Here is a 15,293-nt window from a genome sequence, read left to right as displayed (position 1 = left end):
AAATTTTTTAATACTTAACTGATACAGTTGCTGAACCTTTTAAACAACTTCTATTCTTTTATAACTTATGATACTCACATTTGAATATAATATTAATTTTATCATGAAATTACGTTCACGGGATCTCACATCCTCAACCATAATTGAATTATTTGATTAAACTGTATATTAAAAATATTAAAATAAACCATGCACATGGTGTAATGTTTGTTACATAATGCAGTTTAATTAAATAATTTAGTCATAATTCAGTAAGGATGCAGGATCCCACAAAAGTACTTTCATGATAAAGTTATGGTAAGATATGTCTTTCTCAATATTACTGGGTGGTTTATATTAATATTAACTTGTTTGAAAATAATGTATATCTTTTAGATCATAAAACATAAAATACTGATAATTTTCAGAGGAAAAATACCAGGAAATGAAAAAGAAATCTATATCTATTTGCACTTAATGCATAGAACAGATCGGTCTGTTCATACGTCTATATATTGTCAATATCTAACTGATTTAATTTTTTTTGTTTTATTCCTCCTTTTATATACTGTTGATTGTAAATATTGTATCATAAGACATTTAAACATATTTCATTCATAATTTTATATTACATTGTGTTAAGTGGAAACTATATGACAGCAGGTTGCTGTAATGCTGTAATATTTATTAAAAATAAATATTTTGAAATTTTTTAATAAGAAATTTTTGCTATAATGAAATAACATGAACTTATTTCATAAAAGCAAATAAAGTTTCATAAAACAGCATAAAATAATAACACAGAAGATGCATGTCAAAATATTTAATTGACTAAAGCATTATTCCATAATATCATTACTAATATGTAACAAGTCTTTATAATTTACCCTGAGATTTGTTGAATTCCAACAATTCACCAGATGGTCCCATAACATTTAGTGAACCAACGATTAATCCTTTTGATGTAGATTGTAGTGAAAGTTCCAATGGAATTACATCTAGAACACTGTATACCACACTGAGTGCAGAATTCAGATTTGACTGAGATTGAAATAGTGAAATATTCTGATAGTACAGTTCTCTAAAAAAAAATACATATATATTCTTTTAAATTATCTGAGATGTGTATTTTAATAAAGAAATATTAAACGTACTAATTGATAAAATATGATGATATGAAGCATAAAACCTGGAACCTAGAATATACTAGCCAACTTGTCCTGCACCATCAAAAGCTCATAAACTTAAAATATTTACTTATTGATTTAGTAACTTCACTGCAGTGTCTCATTAATTACAGTTATTTTCTTTATTAAAAAATATTGTTATAATGTAATTATTTCATTATGTGTCATCAAATTGCAATACTTTATTTTATTAATGATATTGTATTTTGTTATTGTTTGCATAAAATGATAGCAGTAAATTCAAAGAAAAAAAAATGTTGGTACTTCACTACATTGTTAAATATATTCATGGATTATGAAAGTGATAATTATGGCATTTGCTTACTACATCACAAACTTCATTTCGATGTAGAACTTTTCCCTAGTAAAGCATAATACAATCTTTATAAAATTTAAAAAAACTTTTTTTTAAGTTCTAAAGAAATAAATAATGATTGTTGAAGTTAATGGAAAATCTATCCTTTGCATATGCATATGCAATTCTCCTTAAATAATTTTTTAACAGCTCATGATGATCATTTGTTATCATGAATTATATGTGGTTATTCATAGAAATAGAGACACAGTTCCTATATGAATAAGCCAAACTAGAATTGTTGGTTTTGATATTTTTTGGAACTATTATAATCAGAAGACAAAAAAGCAGCTCATAAAAACTCTTAAGAACATCATAGAACTATTTCAAAGATTTTTGTATTATTCAGCAATTTGACTACATAATATATAAATATAGGCTAATTGACAAATTTGAAAGCTTGAGAAAAAATAATTCTGGACAAATATCCTTATTAAAGATCTTCTATCTACAATTAAAATAATATAATTTACTGGATGAACTATCCTTGATTTCAATGTAAAATATGAATTATAAACTTAATAAATATTTGCCCTGTACTTTTGTATACAACTTTCTAAGATAACACATGTACATGTTATCTCCCACTAATTTTATTTACATGTGCTCTTATTGCCATCACTCCTAAAATTCATTTTATTATTGTGTTAAATCATTTGTAACAAATTCTTGATCTTCACTGTTTCATTATGTTATTAGCATATTTTCTCATGTAAGACACACACCTGAAAAATAATATGTTTTTTGGGAAAAATTAACCTAAAATTTTCAGTTGATTTCTGTTTATTTTTTGTATTATAAAAATTAACTAATAAAATATGTGCTTTAAAATTAAACTGCCATTAGATACTATATCACAAACAACAATAACAGGACATTGATTAACACTACTAAAGTTAAAGAAATACACTAGGCTAGCAGAGGCTTACCATATTTTTTTGGGTCCAACCCAGGACATATTTTTGAAATTACTTAAACGTCTTAACAGTTTACTGAAACATTAAACTTTATTTATTCAGTTGTATTTTTCATTAGACATGACTTTTTTTCAGAAATGTTTTGTTTGTTTTAATTACATCATAAAATTCACAACAAAAAAGTCCCTAATTAATTTTAACATTTAGCAGATGTTTAACAGTAGATACTGAAAGTCTACCCCTTTCGCAGACCAAATGTTCCCAGTAATTGATAAAGATCTCTCAACTGGAGCAGATGTCCCAGGAAAAGGCATTGCAAACTCAACCATTTTAAAAATATTGCAACATGAAATATCAGTCTTTTGAAATACCTTAAAAATTGCTTTCCACTTCTCTTAAGTAGTATCTGGTACTTTTTCAGAACTTAAACCACAACCTACCCTTTGGGTTTGAATTATCTACTTCAACAATATACGTTCATCAAATAGGTCATCAGTATTTATGGAATCTTTTATAATTTCATTAACAACTTGTGCACTCTCTTCTGAGTCAGAACAGGCAATTTCAGTTTGTAAATCTACCCATTGAAACTTACTAACTTTATCAAAATTGGTTCTCCACAACTCTTAAGTATTGGATACTGGAATTATAAAAATTGTCTATGTTTGAGGAGAAATGTTGCTGAAGATCATTATTTTTTTTTAAAGTGTACAGTAATTCTTTGGCAGAAGATCTGTGGATTTTTCTTTCCTGAAGTTGAAAAATTAATTCAGAATATGTCTGAAATGCTTCTGTTGTGATAGAATTAGCTTCCAATTTCAGAACCTCATTATTAAATAACTGTAGAGTACCATATAAAAATTTCAAAAACAGTTTACTTTCTAGATTTAAAAAAAAATCAAATAATTTTGGGCATTTGTCACAAGATTAGAAGTATGATTTTAGACCATCAAAAATGGAAAGAACTCTTTCTTTCTATTGCATATAACAAACTAAGGAGCCTTGTACTGCTATGAGATAATACTTTTTTGTAATCTGTTTCCACAAATTCAGAGTACTCTTTTAGTGCTATTACTCTTACTTTATATATGTGAAAATATTTATAAGTTTTTATAACAATAACTTCTTTGTCCAGGGGTAGAGAATCACATGCTTTACAATGTGTACAATGAGAGCTGAGCAACTAATTCCTAAAATAGGTCTATCTAAATCACTTTGAGCTTTTCTGTAGATATTTTCATTCCCCTTTCTCTTCACACCACCAAAATTACTGTTAGTGTTATCAGCAGTATAACAAACCAACTTCTCTTAAAGTCTGTATTTTTTCACTCACTGCAAAAGATAATGAGTCATTTTTTAAGCAGTTTCACCTGACACTTCATCGAAATGTAAAAGTTTTACTTGAATTCCCTCCTCCAGACTGAAATATCTTACAACAATCGGAACAAATTTTACTTCACTTCTGTTTGAGCTATTCATCGTTACTGTTACATAATTAATGTTTTCCAAAGAACGCAACACATTATCAAATATAAATGGTGTAATAACGTTAACAATAATTGCCTCAGTTTTGGTTCTAGCAGATGAAAATTTTGGGTCGTATAACTTTTTAACCAATTTAGATGTGCAGTCTGATGTTTTGAAACTGAGTTTGTGTCTAGCAGTGTGGTATGAAAATGTAGCTTCTTTAGCAGCACACTCCCATATTTGGCTGTAAAAATTTCTCTTATGTTTGCTGAAGCAGTAGCATTAATAGCACTCATATGTTCAGCAGTTTTCATGTGGTCTTCAATATCACCCTTTCCTTTATGTGCAACAGAAAATTCTTCAGTACATAGTGTGCAATAAACATATTCATTGTTACTGTCATTACACAATTTCAAAAATGTGTATTCCTGTTGCAGCTTAACATTAAACACACATTTTTTCGCAATTTCTAAATGATTAGACAAAAAAAGAGTAAAAATAAAATAATCAAAAACATTTAGATGAGTTACTTCACACATGAAAACAATATAAACAAACTGTCCCTGTTGTGTTGCCGAATGACTAAGTAAAAAGTTGTGGCAAGACTGGCAGCTACGCTTCCATCAAAATTGATGTCAATGCTTGCTACAAGGTCAGCTGAGAGATGCACAGCCGTAAGAGAATGTTTAAAAACATGATGTCGAACATATAGGTCTAAAATTAAAAAAAATCCTCGGGGGGGCAGTCATAAAATTCTCAAACCCTGAACATTTTTGCAACCCCAGACAGCACTAAAAAAACCAGGACTGTCCGGGCTAATCCCAGACATATGGTAAGCCTAGATAGCTGGCACGTCTGAAACAAATAAAATAATAAAGTGCTTATTTTAGCAACATCATACAATCATTTTAATAGACAAGCAAGTTAAGATATTAATATAGTAAATCTGAAGAAGGATTCTTATTTGTTTTTTAATCTTCATCACTGTGTGAAATCATTTTTAAAGTCTAAGAATAAACCTACAACATTAAATTAATTCTGTTCCAAAACGGTGTTCATGACTAAACAGGGTTTTAACAAAAATATCATCATACAAACTGAATGTTATTTTTCAATCAGAATCAGGCTTGGTTATCTCTAATCAGCCAGCTTCCAGTGGTTAGTCAAATGTTTAACTGCAGAATATGATACAATTAATGGATTTTTCTTTAAGATCATTGATAAGATTATTATTCTAAGATTGTAAATTCTATTAAATAAATAGATCGCCTAGTACAGAATATTGAGATAAGACATATCTTATCTTAATTTTTCATGAAATACTTTTGTGGGATCCTACACCCTCAGCCATGATTGACATAATTATGTTATTGCATTATAAAAATACTAAAATAATAATAATTGCATATTAATATTACCACAATTGCTGTTATCTAAACTCTAGTACAGCTTAAATGTAAATAAAGACATTAGAATGGTTAGTTATGATATAACTAACATGTATCATAGCATACCTATAGACCATAAATTAAAAAGTAACCAAGAAAATCCAAAATTTATAAAGATTTCATCACTAATATAAGAAATACATGTTAGCAAAACTATTTTGAATTTAGTAACAAATATTATACCCAAAAAAAATACCTTACCTATGGGATTTCCACTATCAGCTATTATGTCAGTATTACATTTACAGAATTTTAGAGTAAATTAGTACATGGTATCATTCATACACATAAAGCTTTAATATGGTCACAGTATATTGATGATATTCTCATTATATAAATCCCATAATAAATAATGAACATTAATAATATTAAACAAATTAAATTCTTATAATGAAAATTTCAAATTCACATTTGAAATAGATAATAATAGAATGTTAAATTATTTAGATGTCAATATTGATGTAACCAAATATTGAAGTGCAACCAAATTTAAACATCAGAATATAGAAAACCTACATCAAATAATATAACAATTCATAAAAAATCATATCACCCTTGGTCTCATAAACTTAACACTTGTACACATATTAAATATTATATTAATTATTATTAAATTAATACTTATACAAATAAAGCAATCAAATACACATATAGAAAAGTTAAATTGCGAAATGAACATCATAAAACACATAGTTATTGAAAATGGATGTGATGCTATTTTAATTAACAATATTTATTTTAAAAAAACTATCAGCATGCAATAACAAAATAACTACCTTACAAACAATACATAATAAAACACAAAAGAATGAAAAAATATATATAAATTTATATACACTAATAATATATCATTGAAAACATTAGTAAAGTTACAATGAAGAAATATTTAAACCATTATACAAACCTAATCATCACGTAATAAAATATTTAAAAAAACAAAAATAATAATATAAACAATCTGTGTGGATTTATAAAATTAAATGCAATGGTACTACTTATATAGCAAAAATAAACAGATCCTTTAAAACCAGATTTCTTGAATATTATAAAAATTACTAAAGTAATAAATTAGGTTTATCTAATATGGCAGAATATCTAATAAACAATAAACTTTCTATTTATGATATTAACACAAATTTAGAAATTAATAAATATGACATAAAATTAAATATATTAAAAAATATTACATATATAAATACAAACAAAATCTTAATTTGATAAACCATCAGTGTTTGAGGGAGACAGTCTTATAAAAACTGCAACAGATAGCAGCACTGGTGTGAATTAATACACAGTTTTCATTATTTTTGTTAATATTATTATGCAATAAAGGAATTATTTCAATTATGACTGAGGTTGCAGGATCCCACAGAAGTACTTTAATGAAAAATTAAGGTATGATATGTCTTATCTCAATATTCTGACTAGGTCGTTTATTTAATAGAATTTAAATATAATCTAACAATATAGAGAAATAAATCGTAAAAAGATTAATTTCAGTAAGGTAATATATATGTGTGTGTATGTGTACTTATTGCATGATCTAATTCAACCCTAACCAGGTTCAAATCATTGTTTGAAAGATAAATTGTTTAGAGTGTATATCTATAACAAGTACTACAACCCTGGTTCTTAATCAAGTAAGATATATCATGTAAATCAGTGAATCCCAAACTGTGCACCCCAGGGAGACCACTTCTTCACAGGGGTGCCCTGAAATATTGTAAAAGCTTCATAATTAATTGAACAAAGACATTTATAATTATTAATTTAATGTTAATAAAGTAAAGAAATAATGATGCACGAGTTGTATTTATTCTTATCTCTTACTTACGAGTAGTCATACTTTTACTTAGGGTACGGCACCGTGGAAAAAATTTAATTGAATAAGTGCGCCACGACTTGGAAAAGTTTTTTTGAACCACTGATGTAAAAATTCTTTTCATCTGTTAAATAATTGTGATGTATGTGATTTAAAGAGATTTTACTTATAATTTCCTACTGCTGAGTAAATTGTCAAATAATAATATAATAGTAGATAAAGAAACAAAAGCGATGCAGAAAAGAAAAAACTAAAATTAAATTAATTTAAGTGAGACTGTGCTCATGATCCAAAACAAAAATCCAAAATTTGTTTAATACAATAAACTAATTTAGTGAACTCCCAATGAAAAGAAACACATTTTTAACCTTCATTTGCTAAACTTGTATTCCTTTCACAAATACATGCTGTGTAAGATATAAAATATACTAAATTTACGATGGCTCAGGATTTCCAAGAAGTGAAACATCTAGGAGTAAACATGATATATTAACAAGAAGAAAATTGTATATATTTCATTTAAACATAAATGGAATTAATCTAATTGTATGTACATTATTAATTAATCAGTCATTTAAATTAAATTAAAAATTTAATGAAGAGGAATTTCCATTTACCTTTAAAGAAGGGTAAGAATACTCCAATTAAATACAAGTCCTTTTACACATTTCCAGCAGTATACAACATTTACAATATAATTGTTAGATGTGTAATTCACAATCATACAAAACAGAATCAGCCAAAAAAAATCAGATAAATAATTAATCAAAATAATCAGTTTTATAATTATTCTCACCGAACTGTACAGTAACTTGAAGCTGCTAACATCATGTATATTTTTGAGAGCAAATATATTACTTTTGATAATTTATCCTTGCTATTAACTGCTCCAAAACTTATAGTTTGTTGAGACGCTTCACCATCATCTTTAAGAGATAAACTGAAATTTATAAAAAAGTGTGTTGAGTTTGTGACTTTCACAAGCTGTGTGTAAAGCCTTTCACATTTTAGTTAATATTTTTATACTAGCTGTACCCTGCCATGCTTCGCTGTGGCACATTGTGGTTGCATGGATGAGAAATGAGAAACAAAACAAAGCATACGTTTCATAGAAGTTTAATTTTGCAATACTTGTGGATATACAATATTTTTTTGTTTTTCCACTGTCTGCATAGATATAAAGGCTATCTGGTTTGCCGACTCGGGAACACGCAACATACAGTTGTCCATGTGAGAAGCAATCCGCATCTAAATCTAGACCACACAATTATAAAGATTGACCTTGATCTTTATTGATTGTGATTGCAAATGCCAATCGAATTGAGAATTGCAATCTTTTAAATTGAAATGGTGTATCGGTCGGGATAATGGGTATTCGAGGAATGAGGACATCTTCACCTTTGAAAGGCCCCGTTAAAATCGTTGCTTCCACTACGTTATTCATCAATTTCTTAACTGCAAGTCGTGTGCCGTTGCAGAGGTTTGGCTGATTAATATCCGCAACAGGATAATTGGCACACCTATTTTCAATATTAATATGTGTGGTTGCATCCCTGACAGATCAAGTGAGTTTAAAAATTCCGTTGGATAATTAACTACTTCATCTGCTTTAACAACGATGTCTATCAACTTATATGTAATTTCCTCAATTTGAATGCTGGATTGAATAACATTATTAAGTTGATAGACATCTTTATTCTTTGCGGCAAGTATAGCTCGTTCACTGAGCCAATCGTGATTTCTATGATTAATTTGAATATCAGGAAATACTTTTTCGATCAGTTCTTCTTTCGATGTTACTAAATTACAAAAATTATCAGGAAATGATATTCGTCTAGACATCTCATCGACTGGTAGTTGCCCGTTTCCAATGTCCAGTAACTGTCGTGAGAATACCTCAGCTGATGGATCATTCTGCAACTGGACACGCATATTCGTAGTCAACTGCAATGTACGTACGTGTCGCCACAGTGTTGAATATTTCAGGCAAGCATTTATTTCGTCTGCTGAGAAATTACAGGCAATGTTTGCCTAAAATATCCTGCAGGCAATATCAAAGCATTCCCGAATGGTTGAACGTTTCCACGCAAATCTCGTAACGATCGATCAAGAGCTTTAAGGGATTTTTTTTGTGCCATCGTGCATTTATCCCAAACAATGAGTTTACATTTTTGTAATACTTTTCCCATACCGGATGCTTTGGAAATATTGCACGTAGGAGTCTCGATGATTTGCATGTTTAATGGCAACTTCAGAGCTGAATGCGCAGTCCTTCCACCTGGTAACAGCAGCTATTCCAGACGAAGCAAGAGCTAAGGCTGTCATTTTTTGATCGAACCGTTGCTAGAATCAATCTAATGAGGAATCTTTCCCCAGTTCCTCCTGGCGCATCCAAGAAGAAGGTCCCCCCAACACCGTCATTTATCATTTGCATTATGCGATCATAAATGCCTTTCTGTTCACGCGTTAATTTGGGAATGTTTGATTGGACATATGACTGAAGATCACCAATTTTGTAACTCTGTTCACGGCGTAAATCCACATCAAATGAAGCAATCGCAGCTTGGGTGGGTGCGGCATTCCCAATTGTCTAAGAACTTTATTTGCAATAGCTAAGCACTTGTCTTCAATATTTATCAATGCTTCGTTGTAAATGCCTTCTGTAAATTCCATGGTCATATTGGCATTTTCTAGGCGTACTCTATGCAAAATATCCTCAGCCATATGCGATCGATATCTTTCCCATAACTCTGTGGGAGATGAACGGAAGCAAGCGGTCAATATAATTGCCAATAATGCGTGAATTTGGTTTGGATGTGCAGTGTTGCACGCGTCATTAATACATATAAACCACTGTTGGTCGTTTTCTAATAAATTCAGAGCTTGACACGCAGCGCGGAAAGTGGCATGTGTGACGCCGTCAACAATTTTCAAATGCTGAAAAGATCTAGGACCAGGCACATTTACCAATAGCATGCGAAGGAAAAAACATTCATCTTGATTGGGATCCACTGTATAAAGTTTACTAATTGTATTTTCTCTGAAAACGCCAGACTGGCTCTCCTCGTCTGCGTCGTACGAATACTTTTTTAGTTACATTCCACGTGTAATAAGAGGGAACTTCTGAATACATCAGTGTTCTGGCAAAAGCGTCTTCCTGGCATAAGGTGAAAAAAGCAGTCAGAGTTGTACCAGGTGTATTAAGGGCTCTTTGTTGCACATTTGCATCTGTGAAATAAACACGCTGTCCATTCTCTAAATATACTGCTAAGTGAACCACAGCTGGATTGGGTTCATGCATGGGAAATGAAAAAATTCGCCATGCAGCCTCATTGCTGCTTATGTATCTTCCAGCCTGTTATTGTGCAATTTCATAGATATCTCGTACTGCATTTCTGTCACTATTTTCTGATTGCACACTGCGGTTGTCGTTAGCTAGTATGGCGAGTGTTCCCCTCGCTTCCGGCAGATGGCGCGGTCACTGGTACGCAGCTGACCGTTAAAAAAAAAACTGTTTTCTCGCGGTCGCGGGTATGTGACTGATTCGAAAAAAAGATAAAAACATTCTTTGATGCGGGTTATATATCGGTGCAGAACATTTTGAGTTTTTGAAGCGTACACAAACGAACTTAACATTTTTATAGATAAAGATAAAGATATGTAATCTCTATGAAGCAATTTGTAAAGGTTGTTTCTACTTTTGTAGTCATTACTTGAGAATGTTCTTTGAATTTTTATGTCCCATTTGCCTAATCTAATATTCAGTACATTCATTTTAGTTAAATTTGTTTGTTTAACTGTATATGATTTTCAATTGGTCATACAAGCTTGTGAACCTTATTTGTGGTTTGAAAGCACAATAACTTTTCCAGAAAATTTTTAAAACTTAGTTGATATTTTTTTGCTTTTTTTATAGTTGTGTTGTCTAAGAGTGTAAGTGTCAGCCATATGTTAATGTATAAATAGACACTGTATTGTCACTCTATAGTTGTGACTATATTAAAGGTAGTAATATCTGAAATAAAAAAATTCAATTAAGTTTGTTCATCATCAGTAAATTTAAAAAAAGTAATCAGTAAATGAAAAATCAACAAAAAATTTTTATCATAAAAAAAATTGATTCAAGATAATGTATGTACTTGTAGAAAAATGCATGCATAGTATATTAGAATTCTTTTCTGAGCAAGTTTTTGTTTAAAAATCAAATGACAGTAACCAGCCAGGAATTACGACATGGAACCAAACATAAGGACTACCAATATTTAAAACACCTTAAAAGTACAATATCCCCATATCATCTGCAAGGTACTAAATAGAGATGGAGCTGTTTATCATATAATTCTAATATTTATAAATTAATTACAAAACCAGTCTGAGTCCAGTTATTTTTATTTTAATTACAATTACATAGTTATTTTGTGATACAATTACATCTTTATTTTAATGGAATTCATTAAGTAAATCATTTTTCTAACAAGGTGAAATTCATATAAAATTTTATCAGACTGACTTATAACAGAACAAGAGATCTTTGTGCAAGTTGAAAATTACTTGTAGAACTGTGTAAAGAGGAAAAATTTGTTAATTATTTAATCATTTGTTTTATTTTTTAAAGCCCAAAAAACTTCAGTCCTTTATAAATTCAGTACCAAAGATTTATTCCACTTAAAAACTAAGCATAAGTTACCACTTTTTTTAATTACTTACACTTCACCAAATTCACAATTTTTCCACACTTTGTTGTTTCGTATAACAACATAAGGTACTTCTCCGTTACTGATGTTTTGGATAAACTGTATAATCACATCTTGGATCTGCTTCATTAACTGTTTTCTAAGAGAAAGATAGAAACTAAATCATTGTGTAATCATAACATAAAAAAAAGAATATTGACAATAAATTAATTAATAAAAATATATAATTAATTTTTAATTCAAAAAAAGATAATAAAAATTGATTGTATATATTGATGAATAATAACTAAATCAGGAAAACAATAACTAAAACCATCATTTGATTGGACAAATCAGTACATGAAAATTATACTCTAAAAGCTAAATCAGCTACCTCTCTTGTGCAATTTAAAATAATATTACATTATATTAGCACAACAATCGAATACCTACTTTCATCAAAATTTATTCATATCCTTCACAGATAATAAATAAAAATTGCAGTTAGTATAATAAAGTATATCAAATATGAGTATGAAGCAGTAATTAATTTTACATCAATCTTATGACCAATTTTCATTCATATTAAAAGAGAACTTGCCATCAATATATTCAACCACTATATCACTGACAAGAAAATGAAAGGTAATGTAATTTATACATGGCAATGTATAAATAAAGTTATACTGTTATTTGGTACCTGTTAATCATTTAAATGTAGCAAATATAGTTGTTTCAGAAAACTCTATGATTAAAATAGGAATAAAAATGTTATTTAAGAAGTTATCTGATTGAAATAATATTAGTTCACATTTTAACCCAGTTTACATATTTTTTTTTTTTAGATATAACTGAAATGTCTTTTCAAATACAATATATTAAACAATAGAAAGTGAGCAACTTTAACAAAAACAAAAATTAAGAAAGAGAAAATCATCTTGTACAGAAAAACAAAATTAGATTTCAAAATTGATAAATTTCAGCACTAATAATAATTTTTTATTGACATTATAGCCTGTTACTGCAAATACATGAACCAATCAGTTTGTTTAATATAAAAGGAATTAATAAAAATAAAAAAACAATTCAGTTAATATAAATAAAAATACAGCCTCCTTCCCTGTGTCAGTAAGTGAAATTTCACAGGGAACCACATAAATTGGATCTATATTAAATTAGACTTTGTTGGAAATAATTAATACCATTCCTTAAAGTTTGAGAGTTCATAGATTTTCAAATATGTACCATCATTTTATTTTCATTAAAATAATATATTCATTTGAGTAAGTTCATTGCCATGCATAATGAACTTATTCAAATGAATAACCAAAGCTGAAAGTACTCAGGGTAGTTTTCATTAGGCTAGGTGGCTGGATATGTTGGTATATTTTGATCAATTACCAACAAAATACTTATTGAAGAAAAATGTAATTTCAATAATAAATCTTTTGAACACTGTACCTTCTTATCATAAGCTGCTTAGAGACAAATCCTAAGTTTTCTTCTGAAAATTCCGATTCAATTTTACACTTTAAATAGATAAGCCTCTTTATGAATATATTATCTTTGCAACTCATACTAGAAATCGCGGAAACTTTTCTGTTGGAATTCTGACGTAAATACAAATAAACGGAATTATTATTAAATATTTTTCTATATAAATGTTAAGTTAGCAATCTTTTTCTCCCAGAATAACGTAATTATTCAGTGAATTAAAATTTCTTACATCGACCAAGTAACAAAAATCAACCGGTCATTGATTCGAAAATGACTGTGGAAGGTATCAGTATAGCCAACTGAAATTATGGTAGTACAAAATACAATTAGAATCTGAAATAGCTTGCTTACAAAAATATTAAAGTTTGACACTTTCCTGTAATATCTACTTAATGCAGTGTTTTTATGTTACTTTTCTATTCCGAAAGGATGCGTTTGTAAAAATAAAATTCTAGCTGTCAAGAAAAGACACCTTTCAGTTTCTGCTTAATATAAGTAGAATATTATACAGATTCTTGCGGTAAGCGATCGCATGAATGTATTTTTGTGTTATGGTAGAATATTTTGGTATTAAGAAGCTTTATTACTTAAAAATAATTATTAAGTTTAATTGATTAAATATCATATATATATATATATATATATATATATATATATATATATAATAAATATTATATATATATATATATATATATATATATATATATATAATAAATATTATATTTATAATTGATTTATTGGGGAAAATAAAAAAATAGTTTGCCTTTCTATACCCAAAAAATGAATTTATTGTAGATCTCGTATCCTACCAAAGTAGTTTGGACGTGTTTCACAATAACGAAATTTTTGTTAAAATTTAAAGAAAAAGGTTACGATAAGTTATCATTTGAACTTATTTACACCTTGCAATAGAAATTTACGTTGAGAGGTATCCTTGCTTATAGCTGGAGATTAAGATGGGAACTCCTAATTGTCCATTAATTTATAAATACACGCCACTTGCTGGTTGTCGGTTGTTCGTTATCCACGGATATAGGCTTATTTTATGAAAGAGATTAATACTATGCTACTGTATTAATAATACTATATTCCACTTTTTATCTAAAGCGGTAATATTTACAAGACTTTATTTTTCGTTTGCAGTAAATTTTGAGTTTTTAAGCATGATTACCGCAACCAAAATTTGTACTGCCTCCTTTCACGCTGCAAATAAGGTCATAGGGAGGATAGGTAGAAAATTAAAATTACACAATATAATTCTGGGTTTATTTTGTTATATTAATTGGTTAATAACAAAAATAATTTTTCCCATAATTATATAACTGTTAAATAAATGGAAATTGGCTCGAGTTTTTTTGATTGAACAACAAAATTAAACGTTAAACACTTTTGAAGTGTAAATAATTTGCTTTCAAATTGGATGGAGGGTGTTCTTCCAGAGGACCTTTTGAAGCTAATTATGCAGTATTTACACTATTGCCATTGATGTTAATGGTGCCTTATTTTTTACCTTCTTAAAAAGGCTGTAAGAAGTAGTTTTATTTGTTTTTGTTTAATTAAGATGTTAACTTAATTATTAAGTTATCATTAATAATTTAAAGTTAATTTTATATTAATGTTGAGACCCAACCCCAGTGGGAAACTAAGTCGGTGTGTAGACAGGATTTGGAACTCAGCAGAAGGCTGATAATTTTCCCTTGACAACCCCATGGGGTATGTCTGTGAATAGGATTCATAGCAGGTATGTTGACAGGTCTCTCAAAAGGCTTCTGCACAGGTTTATTGACAGGTTTCTCAAAAGGCTTCTGTGCAAGTCCTTGGACAGTTCTGTGGAAAGGTCTCTGAGCAAAGCTGTACAGGTTGTTGAGCGAATCTCTTGAGTTTTTTCAAAAATTAATCTATATGTTTCTGCGCAATAAATACTAGTTCTATATTTGCATAATATGCT

General features: G+C 29.0%; 1 protein-coding gene across 1 annotated transcript in view; it reads right to left on the bottom strand.

Moving 5' to 3' along the window:
* The window catches only part of mei-W68 (meiotic W68), a 32,732-nt gene that overhangs the window by 16,879 nt on the left and 560 nt on the right, over window positions 1-15,293 (bottom strand). Inside the window, exons 2-3 of the mRNA XM_075357696.1 lie at window positions 7,972-8,115; window positions 867-1,060 (exon numbers count right to left, since the gene is read on the bottom strand). Coding sequence (XP_075213811.1) covers window positions 867-1,060; window positions 7,972-8,115 — 338 coding nt within the window. The remainder of the gene's footprint in view (window positions 1-866; window positions 1,061-7,971; window positions 8,116-15,293) is intronic.

Source organism: Lycorma delicatula, chromosome 2 (genome assembly GCF_047948215.1).
Source record: "Lycorma delicatula isolate Av1 chromosome 2, ASM4794821v1, whole genome shotgun sequence".
NCBI classification, from domain to species: Eukaryota; Metazoa; Arthropoda; class Insecta; order Hemiptera; family Fulgoridae; genus Lycorma; species Lycorma delicatula.
The sequence above is the reverse complement of the archived record's forward strand: the minus strand, read 5'-3'. Positions and strand labels throughout refer to the sequence as shown.